This window comes from Drosophila rhopaloa, unplaced genomic scaffold (assembly GCF_018152115.1).
Source record: "Drosophila rhopaloa isolate 14029-0021.01 unplaced genomic scaffold, ASM1815211v1 contig_115, whole genome shotgun sequence".
In the NCBI taxonomy this organism is placed as follows: domain Eukaryota; kingdom Metazoa; phylum Arthropoda; class Insecta; order Diptera; family Drosophilidae; genus Drosophila; species Drosophila rhopaloa.
Genome location: NW_025334990.1, coordinates 4,254,597 through 4,269,174, shown reverse-complemented (window position 1 = coordinate 4,269,174; position 14,578 = coordinate 4,254,597). Strand labels below are relative to the sequence as shown.

General features: G+C 43.4%; 4 protein-coding genes across 9 annotated transcripts; 1 reads left to right on the top strand and 3 right to left on the bottom strand.

Moving 5' to 3' along the window:
* Positions 1–1,487: 1,487 nt before the first annotated feature.
* Positions 1,488–5,111, bottom strand: LOC108041701 (endophilin-B1). 5 transcript variants are annotated; one of them, XM_017119696.2, is made up of 6 exons: positions 4,918–5,111; positions 4,274–4,771; positions 4,120–4,155; positions 3,854–4,044; positions 3,489–3,693; positions 1,488–2,607 (listed from the first exon to the last, which is right to left on the bottom strand). In XM_017119696.2, exons 1-6 carry the CDS (start codon positions 4,993–4,995, stop codon positions 2,479–2,481), a joined length of 1,137 nt encoding a protein of 378 aa, XP_016975185.1. In that variant the 5' UTR covers positions 4,996–5,111; the 3' UTR covers positions 1,488–2,478. The 5 variants fall into 5 exon arrangements, with proteins under 5 accessions (XP_016975185.1, XP_016975182.1, XP_016975186.1 ...); XM_017119693.2 differs by lacking the exon at positions 3,489–3,693 and adding an exon at positions 3,045–3,285; XM_017119697.2 differs by lacking the exon at positions 4,120–4,155.
* A 566-nt stretch (positions 5,112–5,677) lies between these two features.
* On the bottom strand, positions 5,678–8,352 carry LOC108041700 (mediator of RNA polymerase II transcription subunit 16). The gene has a single exon (XM_017119692.2). The coding sequence runs from the start codon at positions 8,273–8,275 to the stop codon at positions 5,807–5,809; it is 2,469 nt and encodes an 822-aa protein (XP_016975181.2). The 5' UTR covers positions 8,276–8,352; the 3' UTR covers positions 5,678–5,806.
* A 271-nt stretch (positions 8,353–8,623) lies between these two features.
* LOC108041698 lies at positions 8,624–14,547 on the top strand. Its single transcript, XM_017119690.2, has 2 exons — positions 8,624–8,871; positions 13,477–14,547. Exon 2 carries the CDS (start codon positions 13,486–13,488, stop codon positions 14,536–14,538), a length of 1,053 nt encoding a protein of 350 aa, XP_016975179.2. The 5' UTR covers positions 8,624–8,871; positions 13,477–13,485; the 3' UTR covers positions 14,539–14,547.
* On the bottom strand, positions 8,985–12,541 carry LOC108041697. Of its 2 annotated transcripts, none has more exons than XM_017119688.2 (2): positions 11,969–12,541; positions 8,985–10,359 (listed from the first exon to the last, which is right to left on the bottom strand). In XM_017119688.2, exons 1-2 carry the CDS (start codon positions 12,503–12,505, stop codon positions 9,106–9,108), a joined length of 1,791 nt encoding a protein of 596 aa, XP_016975177.1. In that variant the 5' UTR covers positions 12,506–12,541; the 3' UTR covers positions 8,985–9,105. The 2 variants fall into 2 exon arrangements, with proteins under 2 accessions (XP_016975177.1, XP_016975178.1); XM_017119689.1 differs by lacking the exon at positions 11,969–12,541 and adding an exon at positions 11,661–11,941.
* Positions 14,548–14,578: the final 31 nt, after the last annotated feature.

Genomic DNA, 14,578 nt, shown 5'->3' with positions numbered 1-14,578 from the left:
ACAGGGAGCACTTTGGCTGAACTACCGGTCTCCATTGAGGTATTGGGCCTTAACGAATGTCGGGACTTGGAAGCCAAATACCTGCCCGAGATGTGTAGGCGTTTGCCTAAACTAAGGGAACTCAACATACAGAATGTGAATACATCACCATTAAGAGTTTTTAAAATAATGGTGACGGATAATTGTTGTCCTTCACTGGAGGTGCTCCGGGTAACAGCGTTTCCATATACCACATATGAGTTTCTGCCACAACTGCCCAAACTGAAGCACCTGAGCATATGCCATTACCATTCTTATTTCACAGGAATTGTTTCTTTGAATTGGTTGAGTCTATCTCTTAAAAGGAAGTTGGTAGAGTACAAGTCGGAGCAGCTTGAACACTTGAAAATATGTGGTTTCTCTTTGCCCAGAGAACATCTTCTACAAGTTGCCAGATTTAGCAGCCTTCGTGCCCTCCTACTGCCCTATACTCACGTGGACGTTGATGTGGTTAAGGAGCTTGCAAACCTTAAGAACTTGGAAAAGTTCTGCTTCAGGCACAACAGCGAAAGTGTCTCCATAATACTGCATCTGTTCTGCGTCAGCCCCAGATTAAACCACCTGCGACTCAATGAATGCGACCAGCCGAACCCAAATCTGGTACTTGGTATTGTGACAAGGAGCAAGGAGATTCAGAGGAAGCTGCCTATTGAACTATGGTTATCTATGAATGACGAGCAAATTAAGAAGTTCAACATGACAGTAAGTATGCGATGCTTTTTAAGTTTAAATGTAATTAATGTATATTTTTTAGAGTTCTGAACTCGTGCCCGAAGATATCATTCGAATAAAAGGCGCCGACGGGATGTATTGCATGAATTTGAAAAATGAATTGGATTTGAAATTGGCTATTAAAGGGGATGAATTTAATTTTTACTTTTCGGACTGCTCTTTAGACGAAGAGTTTTAAATTACGTTGTAATTAAGTTGTGCTTTCAATACTTTACCCTTAATAAAATAAAAAAATATTAATATGAAGATATGTGGATACGTTGGCCTCAATGTTTCTAAGTAATTAGCAGCACAGTCGGAAGTGGTCTTCTTCTTTTAAAAAAGGTCTTTTTTCAATTGTAAAAAGTCTGAACAACAAGTTTAGGTGTTAAGAATTGGGTGCTTCACAAACAAATTTGGCACAATCTTTTAGCCATCCGAATTTATAATATTTATAATACAAAAATTTTTCCAACGATACAACCAAATATTTCTACCACAATTTACTGCTTCGTTAGGGTACTTAAAAAGTCTAGTGCGTAGTAAAGTTTTCAGTTTTTGGGACTTTTTGTTATCCTGGGAACAGCTGATTCATCTGGTGGAGCACTTCACTTTAATGTTAGTAATTTATAATGTGATATTATGATGACAATACCTCTCAATTTTAAATTTCTGTTAGTTATCTTTGTAGGTTTCAAACAACTATTTTTTATGCCAAATAAACTCAAAAACCTTGATTGCAATGAACAAAACTTTGTTTTTCACTTTCATCATATATTTGTAATTGTTTAATTACTGTGTTTTAAAAATTCGCTTCTAGACGCTTTTCATGATACAACTTTGTTTCTTTTCTGAAAACCTAAAAATCATCGTTGTTTACTTTGTAGTTCTCGTATTGTACGTTTTTCTTAATATTTTTCAGTTTTTTGTAGCTAATAAGCGCTAGTCTCGCCTTGGTGTTTCAGGGTTTTGCCTTAAATTTAAGAAGCAACATTCATTTAATTGACTTTCGAAAATTGCACGAAAAATTTTGTAACATAATAATTGCGGCAGGATTAAATATATTAGATAATCGTTAGCTTAAACTGGAAACGCTTTGCTGATTATATAGATAATAGGATTAACAATCTGATACATTTAGGTATAATAATAGGATATATAGTAAAGCACAGAGAATTTCGTTTGTTAACTGAGATAAAGACAAACATAACACAATATAATACTTTGTTGAGTGAAGAGAAGTTTTATCAAACAGCACTTTCTCTTTAGATATGCAATAATTATTAACAATTATAAAATTGATCTGTAATATATATTTATAAATACAACTTGACGGTTATTCAGGCAGCAGAAAATGTATATTTGATTACAGCTATGCGCGTGATCTGTGCAAGTGAGTAGCGTAGCTGGTTGGGCAAGCATCAGGGTATAAGGTTCAACGAGGCCTCAACTACAATGCTTTATTTAATAACACGCCCTTGAAAGTATGTATATGCCTTGTATATATTTATGTATGTATATTCTAATAAATTATTGTACTCTCTTGCTAGTGTCAAATGCCAATTTGGCTGCATCTTATAATTGTCCAATTGCCTTGCTAGCCCTCCTCTCCTTCAGTTCTTCTTTTTTAATTGTATGAGTATTGCTGTACCATTACTTGGAGTATTTTTTTGTTCATTACTTTTAGTTGAGATTATTGATTGATTATTGCTTAACAATTTGGATGGCTTAAAGGGTGACATCGTGCTCTTCGTCAAGCATTTCGACAAAAGCTCGTGGGACCAGTCCCTTCATTAGACCCTGTTTTCCATACATGTAATCCTCGTTAATGGGCGAGCATTCGGTTACGAAGATCACCTGGAATTTTTTTTAAATATCAATCATCAATTAAGTTAAATTAAAATTTTTGCATGCTAGTTTTAATATTTGCTTTGTTGCGGCCAGTCAATAATTATATATATTGACAAAAAATAATTTTAGTTTCGCAGAAAAAATTAAAATAAAATTTTTATTTTCAATCTTTAGTATGGGTTTCTATTCCCAATTTGTACTTGGAATTTTGAAAACATTCCATTCCCAAGTAATTGAGGTGCGAATTCCATTTGATGAAAACTCGACAGGAGGCCGAGTGGCCATATTCAGTGTTGAAAAATTGTTGTATCTCAGTTTAATCGGAGAAGTTTCCTTATAAGTTATTATTAAAATATAAATTGATATGTCATTTTAATTTAACAAGCAAGGGAAGATATAGTTTATATTGCACATAGCCCCATTTGCAATTCTGAATAACTCACCTCATTTGCGCTCAAATTAAGCTCGGTGTGATCCTTGGCATCGTAGGAGCAAAGGACGCGTGCCCGCTGCATCTGATCCGTGCTGACTTGCATTGGCTGATTGGGCTTGTGGCCGGAAGCAACCGAGTTGGCGGAATGGTTGTTGCCGGGACCACGGTCCGGGGCTCCAGCCGATGAGCTGGACTTGCTGGCAATGGCTTCGGTTGCGTTGAGCGGAATGTATGGTGTGGGGCCTCCCAAGCTGATGAAAGATGCAGAGTTTAATGAGTTTTGATTCGGTTTGATTGCGAGGCTCTAAATGGAGGGATGAGCTGCTGAAACCTGACATTACAAGGTGCAATAACTACCGATAACAACAACCTATCTAGTACGTATAATTAAATGTTAATGTTAACTGGCACGAGATCCGATTCGAATTTCAGGTCAATGACAAGACCCCTAAACTGTGGAGACGGCAGTCGTATCGAACTCTATGTGAAAGTCTTCCAGGAGATTCGTTAGGGACTTGTCCAGATCGGGATCTGGGTCGCTATCTAGGGCTGGGCCCACTAAGGAATCGGAATCACAGGAATGCATCGACACAGAGCTGGGAGGCCCACCATCAACGTCTTCGCTATTGATGCGCAGGCGTGGCTTGGGATGCTGCATTCTGTAAGACCACAAACAGATAACATAACGCACAGTGAGATGACCGGAAGGGAGCACTGGATACAGCAGGGATGGGGCCTGGTGTTTTGGGTGCAAGGACGGGTTCTTTTGGTGCCTAGTTGAGAGTCTCAGCCATCCTCCTCCGTCAACCTTAAACTCACTTGGCCAACTCGCGCTGCAGCTGCTCCATGACATCGCCGCACTGCTTGTAGTAGCGCACCTGCGTCTGGATGAAGGCGTGCAAGTGGCGCAGATGTGAGGCCTGTGAGGTGCTGATCCCGTCCAGAAGCAGCTTGGTTATTTCCGACTGTCGATCAAACTCGGCCTGTGCCACGCGCAAATCCCGCTCCGCCTGCGAAAACAATGAGCGTTACTAATCCGCATATTGATTAACCATAAATCCAAAGCTTGGTCAAGGTCTCGATACCTGTTCCAAGGCGGCCTCTGGCGAGATGCCATCTTTCTATATATTTCAAACCAACAAAATGCAGCAGGGGGCAGAAAAATACCGTGAGAATATAGTCGTTACGAAACCCAAACAATCGTGGGGGTGATTGTTGTAACCACCACAAACCACTCACCGACTGTTGGCCAAGCATGCTGCGAGCCTTCTTCACCCTGGTCTTGCAGGCATCCAGGTCCAGGCGCTTGGACTCCAGTATGCCACGCTCCTTGCCAATTGTCTTCATCTCTCCGTCGAGAAATTTGCGCAGCGGCTGTGTGAAGCAAATGCCGGAGGTGGCAATGAAGTCGTGCTCGCATTGGCCCAGTTTCTGCTCCGCCTGGCCGGCCTTGATCAGCGCCTGACCGTATGGCAGATCCTGGCCGAAATCGCCGCCAGCCTCGATCATGTCCAATGCCAGGTGCTCCAGGTTGCTCAGCCGTTTTGGCTTCGACTTCTCGATCTTGTCGAAGATGAAGTCCTCGACACGGTTCTGGGGATTGGGTATCAGCACCGACTCCGTGTCCCGCACTATCTTCTCCGTCCAAGTCTTGGTCACATCTGCCCGCTCAGCAAGATTCTGGAAGTGCAAGTCGTACTCGGTGCGCTCAGTGGTGCCAAGCTTTTCCTCCGTGAGCTGGAAAATTGGAGAAAAGGGCAAAGAGTCAACGCAAGTGCTTGAGCTCGGGCTGGAAGCCACCTCCCCCCCTTAAAGACCAGGCCCCGTACCATCCCCACCCGCATTTTCCTACCACTACCACCCAAAATCATTGATTTGTTCACCTGCACCACTCGCGATATTGTGCTGCCTGCCTCCTTCACCAGGTTCTTCACGTTGAAATTGGGCAGATGTATGTTCATTTTTGCAAAGTTATTCGACAATTGGTATTGCTGCTTTCAAACTTTAAATTTAAATTCAGCTTTGCTACCCAAAATGTTTGTATTTATCCAGTTTGCACTGCACCAGCGTGACCGTGTCAGAGAACCGTTAAAATACTTTTAAAGAACCCATTACCAAATATACCGAATTATCTTATACCGAAAAACCTTATTGGAAGTTTAAAACTGAATTAAAAATTATTGTATTTTGTTTTGAAAATTATTTTAATTATTCCCTACACGGTTGAATTTTTGAGTCGTTACTGCTTAACGTTTTTATCATATATTTATGTAGCTGCAATTAAAAAAATCTTACCATCCATATAAGCAACCTGGTTAAGTTTTTATAATTTCGTTATTTATATTATATATTGAAATTCCAAAAAAAAATTTTTGTCGAACTTCTCAAAATAGTTTTTTCTTTCACCGATAATTTCAACGCTTAATGCGAGCCGCTTTCTACCAAGCCATTTTTTATGTTTGGGCACTTAAAATACAACCGTCAGAAATTAAAAAATAATATTGACCTATTTTGTAATTTAAAATTTGATTTTAATATTTGATATTTTCGCTTTAACATATGTTTTAATAAATTTCAAGATAGATTTCTCTGACATTTTTTTTGGCAATTTTCTTATTTTAAAAGTGATATAAAAAAAATGTGTGAGTAAATAGACAGGCTTAATAAAGGTATTAAACACTTATGCTTTTTCAATTTAAAATAAAACTTGACCTTTCTTTTGAATTTTATTGCTACGATTACACTTAAAACTAAGGATAGACACATATTTAACTAGTTTATTTGCTTCCAAAAGCCGCCGCAGTGGCAGTGCAGCCACTTGCTGAACCACGCTTTAAGCGCGGACGTCTTTGCCACCTTGCTGGCGTTGTTGACGAAGACGAATCCGCAGCGGGCGCACCTCCGGATGGTGGTGGGTCGGGCGCCCAACTGTAGATTGCTAACGCCATCCTTGACTGATCGCGAGAACACCACCTCCTCTGTTTCCATGTCCTGAAGACAGGTTGGTTCCACCAGCGAGGTGAACTGCAGCTGTCCCGACTTAACGGCTGCGAATCCCTGGGCACTGAGCAGCGTGGTGGGGCTAAACTTCGTGGGTTGGGGAATCAGCAGTTGCTTGGACAGCAGACTGCACTCGTCTAGCAGCATTTCGTCCGGCTCAGCGGGATTTTGAGCCAAGCGAGTCAGTAAACGAAATAGGATCACCAGTACATCAATGTTATCCATGGTTTTGGTGTACACGGGCAGGCACTGGGTGTTTAGCAGGCCCCAAATGCGGATCATGACCAAGAGTTCGCGTAGACTGCCTATCGCCACGATGTCCCGGCTGATGTCGTAGTTTGGCCGCTTCCCGGAAAGCTTGCTCTTCATCACCTCTTCGGGCAGTCGGTGCAACATGTTGAGCGCCAGGTCGGTGACCCACTGAATCAGCTGCTGAAGGCTCTGCAGCATAACCGGCTCCACGGTGAAGTCTTTGGCATCCAGGTTCAGCATAACGGTGTCCACATCCGGTATGGATTCGGCCAGCTTAATGGCCAAGTTATCGGCCGGTCCTTTATCCTGAAAGCCCAAATCGGAGGGTCGCAGGAGGCTCTTGAATGTGGTGGATATGGCGTGCAGAATGATCAGATTGTCGAACTCCTGCTGCTGCACGCGGCAAAGGTTGGATTTAAGGGCCAGAAAGTTGGCATAGTAATAGTGCCGCACATACGATGGTTGCCGCGTAAAGTTGTCCGTTAGTTTCTCAACCAGGGCCTCCAAATTTCCTAGATTAAGGAGGAGCACATCACTAGCATCACAGCCTGTGACTATGCAATATTCCAGTAAAAGCAAACTAGATCCTGTTTGCTTTACAAGAGGAGCCTGCATGGCGTGCAACTGCGCATGGCTGTCGAAGATCAGTAGCATTTGGCTGGTGGGCGTTAAGTCGCCGCTAACGAACCTCACTCCACCACTGGCGTCCGAAACCTTCTCGAACTGAGTGTGATTTAGTTGCTTCAGCGAATTGGGCTCCAAAACTTGGACGCTGTTGTCTTGAAGAATGGCATACACCTGGCAGCAATCCGGCGCGGAAACTGATAGTCGGGTTACGCTAATATCAGCCAAAGATGCATTAAGCTGCACTTTTCCCACCTGCTCCCAGCTTTCGGATTGCACGAACTCGTTGGGCTTGCTGTTGGAGCCGCCTCCGCCCTGGAGCAGAGCGTGGACACTCTGATGCCGGCGTGTCAGCGTCCACTGCTCCAGTTGGCTGCCAGAACCATCCGGACAGGCGTAGGCAATGAAGATCACATTCTCGCTGGCCACCCGCGTCCATTTTAAGTGACTTATCCGACGTCCATCGAGAGGACCCAAGAATATGCTGGCCTGCGACTCGGACTTGATGGTCAGATGCTGCTCGAGACCTAGTTCGCCCTCCAGGGACAAAGAAACCCTGAAGCACTGCACCAACTGTTGTTGCCAGCCGCAACTAAAGGCGACATTTAGTGCTCCCGATGGATTCGGCGACATGCTGCAGTGCTCAATAAAACTGCGTGAGATGCCAATGCTGTGAAGCGTGGGCGTCAGCTCGAGGATCTCATGGGCAGGTCCTTCCGCTCCTCCTCCTCCTCCGCTTGTGGTTGTCTTTTGCAGCCCGGGTAGACCAAATGCGGCCAGAAGTCCAGAGGATGTGAGCAGCACGCAGCCCTCGCTAGGCACTCCGCCGAATCCGCAGAGAGTGGGCTTCTGCTGCTCCTGCCGCTCGAACTTCTCCGCATAGTAGGTGTGATCCTTCTTCTGTGGATTAAAGATCACGCCCTTGCCGTTGTGAAAGAACAGCGCCTGGACGATGTCTTCGCTGGGCACGGTGGCGTGGCACTGCAGGAGCCACAGGTTGATGGACTGGTTCTTTGGCTGCCAGATCTCTACGCGTCCGCCGACGAAGCCAAGCAGCAGTTGCTCACCGTTGGGACTCCACTGGAGCACACTGATCAGCGACTTGGAGGAGCACACCTTGTAGTATTCCCAGGGGGTCACAATGTCGCACACGTACACATGGCTGTTGCTGGCGCCCACAGCCAAGCCTGCTCCCGGCAAGGATCCATCGCCGGCTTCTCCTCCGTGGGAGGACGGAACTATTGCGCTCTGCAGGGCGCTGAAGGCCACAATATTCCGGGTAGACACGGAGCAGAGGACCATTTTGTGTGGGAAAACACTGTCCTTGCTGAACTCTTTGCCCTCAACTTTGTACAAAATCGTCATTTTTGCAGCATAAACAAAACCCGCAGAGGATTTTTATTGTTTTGTACGCGGCGACTGCCAACACCATGCAACCAATGTTAAACTTCCAACACTATATCAGGGCTGTTAAGATAGCGGTTTTCACACTAGATCTTGTGAATTTGATTTTTGAGTTAAATATTTGTTTGTAAGTAATAGTTTTACTTAATGACCATATACGATACAATAATACTTTTTGTTGAACAAAAAAATGTATTTTGCAGAAAAATTTTAAGATTGGTTAATTCTTTTTTATAACGAGCTGTCTTTTGTTTGCAGAAATGTTTAATAAGTGGAGCGAGAAAACGATAATCTATTTATGTTCTGTTTTTATTCAATAATTTTTTTTAAACAATAATTTTATTTAATAATTTAAGATTAGTATGAATATTGTATTTTCTAATCAGAATTTTTTCCATGGCCGCAACATTTTAATATAAAATCAATAACTAAACATGGTCACTCTGACTGGTTCCGCCTTTGTTTACATCGGCTGTTTTGATTATAATTTTTGATTAAATCAATGATTGTTAACATTTTGGCGCCGCAGGTGGCTTGATCTGTGGACATCATAAGAGGTGAGTAAAGTTCCCATTCCCGAGGCCCCAACTGCGCTCATCGATCGAGTTCGACAGCCGCAAAACAGAAAGCGCCCCTCAAACCGGCTTTTTCCGCTTATCGAAACCGTGGGTTAAAGCGATCTACTCACAGTTTATTGAACTCTGAGGCAGCGTACATTAACTTAGGGCAATAAATACACACACGCCTTACGGACTAACTTATTGTGGTATGGAGTTTCGCATCCGGAGCGACTACACCAGGTTGGCATAGCGCAGTCCCTTGACGAGACTTCCGCTAAAGCTGTCACCGTCCGTGAACCGGATTCCGTCCGCCTGGCAGGACTGCAGGCTGCACGGATACTCCGCCCCGTAGGCACTGGTGTCCCAGCGGATCTGCAGCTCGTAGGACAGCTCCGGATTGAGCACGCAGGCCTCCTCGCGGCGCCAGTTGAGGTGGAGATCGCAGTTATACTTGGTGCTCTGGCCTTGAACGTCATGACTCCACACAGGCGCAGTGGCTGGACTCTCGCTCTCAGCGGGCACCTCACAGATGTCCAGGCGCAACGACTCCCGGTACTCCAGCTGTTGGACGTGGCCCATACGATTGGGGGTCATTCGGCTGTTGAGCACCAAACCCATCAGGGAGATGAATCTGGAACACTTCAGACGCAGGCGGAACACCGGAGTCTCGGCATCCACAGTAAACGGCCGGCAGGCTTTGTAGTAGCAGCGTTCCACAGAAACCACGGGAGCTGGAGCAGGAGATTCCAATTCATTGACACCAGAGGCCACGTGCCAATCGCTCGATCCGCCACCCAATCCGTGCACCACCAAATCCGCATCACTGGGACCTAGGCCCAACTCCTCGCACTCCTGCTGCGTCCACTCGTAAACGTACCAGATGAGCAGCTTGTGCGGCTCCTTGCAAGCGGCAATGATAGCTTTTACGCACTCCTTGGATACGTGCACATAGTTCTCCTTTAGATGGTTCTTAAACTGTCCATTATTCACACAACAGCGCATGAAGAACGTCATGCAGACATCCAAAAGGCCGTCGAGGCCCATGCAAACACTCAGCTCCAGTGCCGGCATGATATTGGCGAAACGCAACTTTCGGGTAATGGCAATCAACGTGTCAGAGATGAGCTCCTCCAGAAAATACTTCTCAGCCGCATAGTACAGCTCAATGCAGGCCACCAGCTCCTGGCCGTTATAGTCCACGACGCCCGTGTAGATGTAATCCACCAGAATCTTAAATATGGCTTCACTAATATCGTGGATTTCAATTTCCGGCTCTGGTTCATTGCTTTGCAGTGGCCCAAAGAACATGGCCTCAAAAACAGGACTGGCCGCGCTCAGGATAAGTTTGTGGCACTTAACCTGCTCATTACACACGTGAAACACACAATCCGTGTATTTGCCTCCACGGAGCATTTGGCCGTAGCGCCTACTCAGTAGACCACCAACGTTGGCCTGTTCCTTGCGGTCCACTGCCAAGATGCTCATCTGCGGAAAGGGCGGAGAAAGGTAGTAAATATTTATGAGCCATTTGAGAACCAGTTTATAATTTACGCGTGTCATGGGGGGTCATTAATCATTCGCAAGATAATGGAAACTATTTCAACGCTGGCGAATAGAAAGCGAGACGAGACGAAAAGATTCGAAAGAATATGAGAACTCTCATTTAAAAGAAACAGCAAAAAGTTTGCTAAAATTTAGTTTGACCAAATTGGAAATTTTATTGTCAATATAGGTATATGCTAAATAAAATGGTTTCTTTATGATAAATATTTTCGCCAATAATTTGGCTTGTCCAGTTGGTTTTACCCTGAATTTAAATTACATTCCTCACGAAAAATGAAATTTTTTTCTAAAATAAAAATGTCACTTTTCATTCTGCTTGCCATTTTAAGGTTCTTAATTAAAATGTCGGGTGGCGTAAAATCGTCCGATAACGAAATCCCCCCTGAAAATATTATCTGTAAAGTCAGGGGCGTTTACGGACATATGAAATACGTGACGTAATTTGAATTAAATAATAACAATTACTCAGCATGCATTTGATTTCCTAAGTCATGGCCAAGATCGCGGTGTTAGCGGCATGCAAATAAATATATATATATATGTAGTACATATATAGACAATCGCACACAGGCATTTGTTTATCAATAAGCCGAAATAATACTACGACGCGTCTGTTTGCAGGCAAGTTAGCTATTCATCTATTGCCGGCTCGGGTTCGCTTTTTGCTTTTTGTTTAGGGGGTAATATATAACCGGTTTAAACTGTTTTTACAGATTTTAGTTGGATAAGTGGAGCTTAGGCTAAGGCGACTTATAAGGGGTTCTGTACGAAAACAGTGCTAGGCACCTGTCAGTATGATCAAGTGCGTAATTTATGAGCAACCGATATAAAACCGAGGTTCTTATACAAATAACTACAAATAATAACCAAAATAATATCCGACAAATAAGCTCTATCTTTAAATAATAGGGTACACCTAGAACGAATTGTAAACAGCGGGCTCGCCTTAAAGCTTTGTCCGAGTGCTAATCTCCGATTCCCTGATTTCATTTAATCCGAACTGAGCTCATGCTAATATTTATCCCCTTTAAAAAATCAATCAATTATCTGGGGATCTGCTGCGCACATTGTTTACTCGATTCGAATCGCGCGATTCAGTTGCGTAAAAATTTAACTAACCAAGGTGGGGAAGGGTTCACTCACGACCTTAACGCTAATTTATGAGTTTTAAGAACATTGGAAAAGTATACGATTTAAGTGGACATTTCCAAGAAGAAACACACCTTTTGGCACTGTGACAAATTCTTTTTCAAATAAGCACACGAACGATTCGTAACAAAAGCGATCTATATGATATAGGTTTGCGGTGTAAAAAAATTAAGTTCGAAAATTAAAAGTGAATTTCACGCGTCCTCTTGGCGAGGCTAATTGACTGATCGTCGCGTCGCGTCGCGTCGCCGCCTGAACTTGACCGATATCGCGTCTTTGTACGCCAGACGAGCCAGCTGTTCCGAGAGATACGAGAACTTAAGCGAGAGACCAGAATAACGACAACCATCTAGCGCAACGCGCCACCTTTAACTGATCTTACTTGGCGATGGGGAGCGTTCTCCAAGCGTTTTTTGGTCTCTCTCAACCATCCCTCTCTCAAAAACTCAGTTGCTCGTAGAGCTTTCAGTGATTTTTGTTTTCTTCTCGGGCTGATTTTTCTTCGGATTTGGTAGCTCATTTCGTCCAGTTTCTTTTTATCCTGAAAAGTTCCAATATGGTGTTTGGCAATATGCTCAGCAAGTTGTAGGTAGGGCTCCCGTTGCTCCTCATCCATCGAGCCCCATATCTGTTTCCCTGCGATTATTTTATGGGAACACACCACATCTTGGTATTTGAGTCCAGCTATGTTCACTTCACGAATTTGCTGGGCCAGTAGGTAATTGAAAAAGGCATTTGTAGAGCCCACATTTTCCAATGCCTTGAGTTTTAATTGTTGTATGGTGTCGCCGTTAAATTTCACACGGTGTGTCTTACTGGTAGACTCAGGTTCCTGAGAGGACGTGGGTGGCGGTGCCATATCGTCACTATATTGACTATATTCGTCGTCGTTAACAATGGAGCACCAGAACTCTAACATAATCTACCAGATCCAGTCCAGTCTGAGGAACACTTAATTTTGAAGTATAAGGCAAGGGCATTTGACATTTGTGTCTCGGAGGATGTGACCCTACCTTTATAATGGCTACCTATCCCAACCCTGAAGAGATTGCAAATTAAGAGTCGGCCTGGCTTTTTGCTGCCAGCAATTGATGGCCAACCTTGAACCCATTCATTTGATTCTTCTTCAGTTCAGCTGGGAAGCCAAGCACACCAAAGCTATTTCTGTAGCTCCCAGTCGCTTTCTTACTCTTCATACTTCGTGGGGTACATCCCTTTATCTCAATTTAAAATAAAACGTGCTATGACCATGGCGATAATGAAATAGTAATCTTATCATTGATAATCTTTGTTAATATATATTACCTAATTTTAGAACAAGGTGAAGCTAAAGCGAACCAATTGTTTTTGTTCTCAAAGTTTTATAAACAAGGAAAGAACGAACATTAAATAAAGTATCAATAATTGAAAAACAATAGATCATACATAATATGTAAGAAATAGTAAATATGAACATTTTTAAAAATATATTTTTTTATTCTCTTGTAAAAAAAAGGGTAAATTAAATTAATTTTCCATATATTTTTAAATATTAATTAATATTAATTAAAAATTGCAATAATTTGTAATAATTAGCATATTTATATCTAAAGAACTCCGGAGAAAAAACTTTAATTCTAAATATTATGCATTTAAATACATTACGATTCTATTTCTTTAAATAACGAAAGAGTATACTTGAGTCGTTTGTGGTAATCTTCAGCAGCTTCTTTGGCTCAGAGCTCGAGTTCGGTTTTGGCATGTGGCTGCGAAACAGGTAATGTGGCCATTGGATTGGAGGCTGGGCCCTCACGCACATTTCCCTCAGATACACACACGTGTGGCTGCTTTTATTGTTTGCCAAGCCCTTCTTTATCATGTCTTTAACATTTCCCCCTTTTTTCTTCGCAGCACCCTGTGATGCACCTGTCGCCTGGACATCTAAAAGTCGTGCTCATTCTGGCCCTGCTGCAGGAGTTGCAGGTTAAGCCTCAGAGAAATGTTTTTCAGGAGCTCTTTGAGAGTGATCTACAACTTTGTCCTGCCTGCTTCTCTGGACATCGAGAGCAGTGCGAACAGATCTTTCAGAAAATTTTAGAGCCCTCGGATTGGAGCAGACTAATTAAAGCCGTCTCCCAATTCTTTGATCGTCGTGCGATTTATTTCCTTGAGCTGAAAGAGGAGCATCAGGGAACCCAATTGGTGGCAAAAAGAAAAAACATTGATCAAAGGAAACTGAACACTAAACACCTGGAAAATGAGTTCCTTGAGCTAAAGGAGCGACCTGGTGGCTTCCACCTTTGCCGAACTTCTGGAAAGAAACCACGATATGTCAGTTACTTAGAGGAGAGTGGACATGCCTCCGCCAGCGTCTGGTTCTACATGATGCACTATGTCGGACCGCTCCTCATGCAGGAATTGTATTTTCTGGATTTTCCAGTGCCCCGCACATTCGCCTTCTGCGGTTTAACACATTTTCAGTCCCATGCGGGCCGTACTCTATTTCATTATGTGGAAGCCGAAGAAGATCTGCGCATGCAGCTGGCTTGCCAATTGCTTCAACTATCCCTCAAACTGACCTTTGGATTCTCTGACTTTCGCATCTTTCTTACCGATTTCACGGCTGATAATTTGGCTTACGATGAAGCCAGCAGAAAGGTGATTCTCATCGATTTGGATTCACTAGTGCTGGTGGATGCTGAATCCACCTCAGGACAAGCACAGAAATACGAGCCCCTGCCTGGCGAAGGATTCACCTTCGACGTCTCGGCATTCTGCTCTGGACAGCAGCTGGATGCGAATGTTTACCAAGCATGCCTTCTGTTAAGAGATGTTCTGCTTAAGGATCTGGACAACAAAAGACTGCAACTACTATTGGAGCAATGTGTTACGTGCCAAGATGACCTCTGTGATATGCGCTTCCAAAAAGCGTACGACTTAATCAAACTGCTGGACAGCTACAACTTGAGCTAATGTTTTGGAGATCCACTGGTAGTTAATCGTTTATAATCAT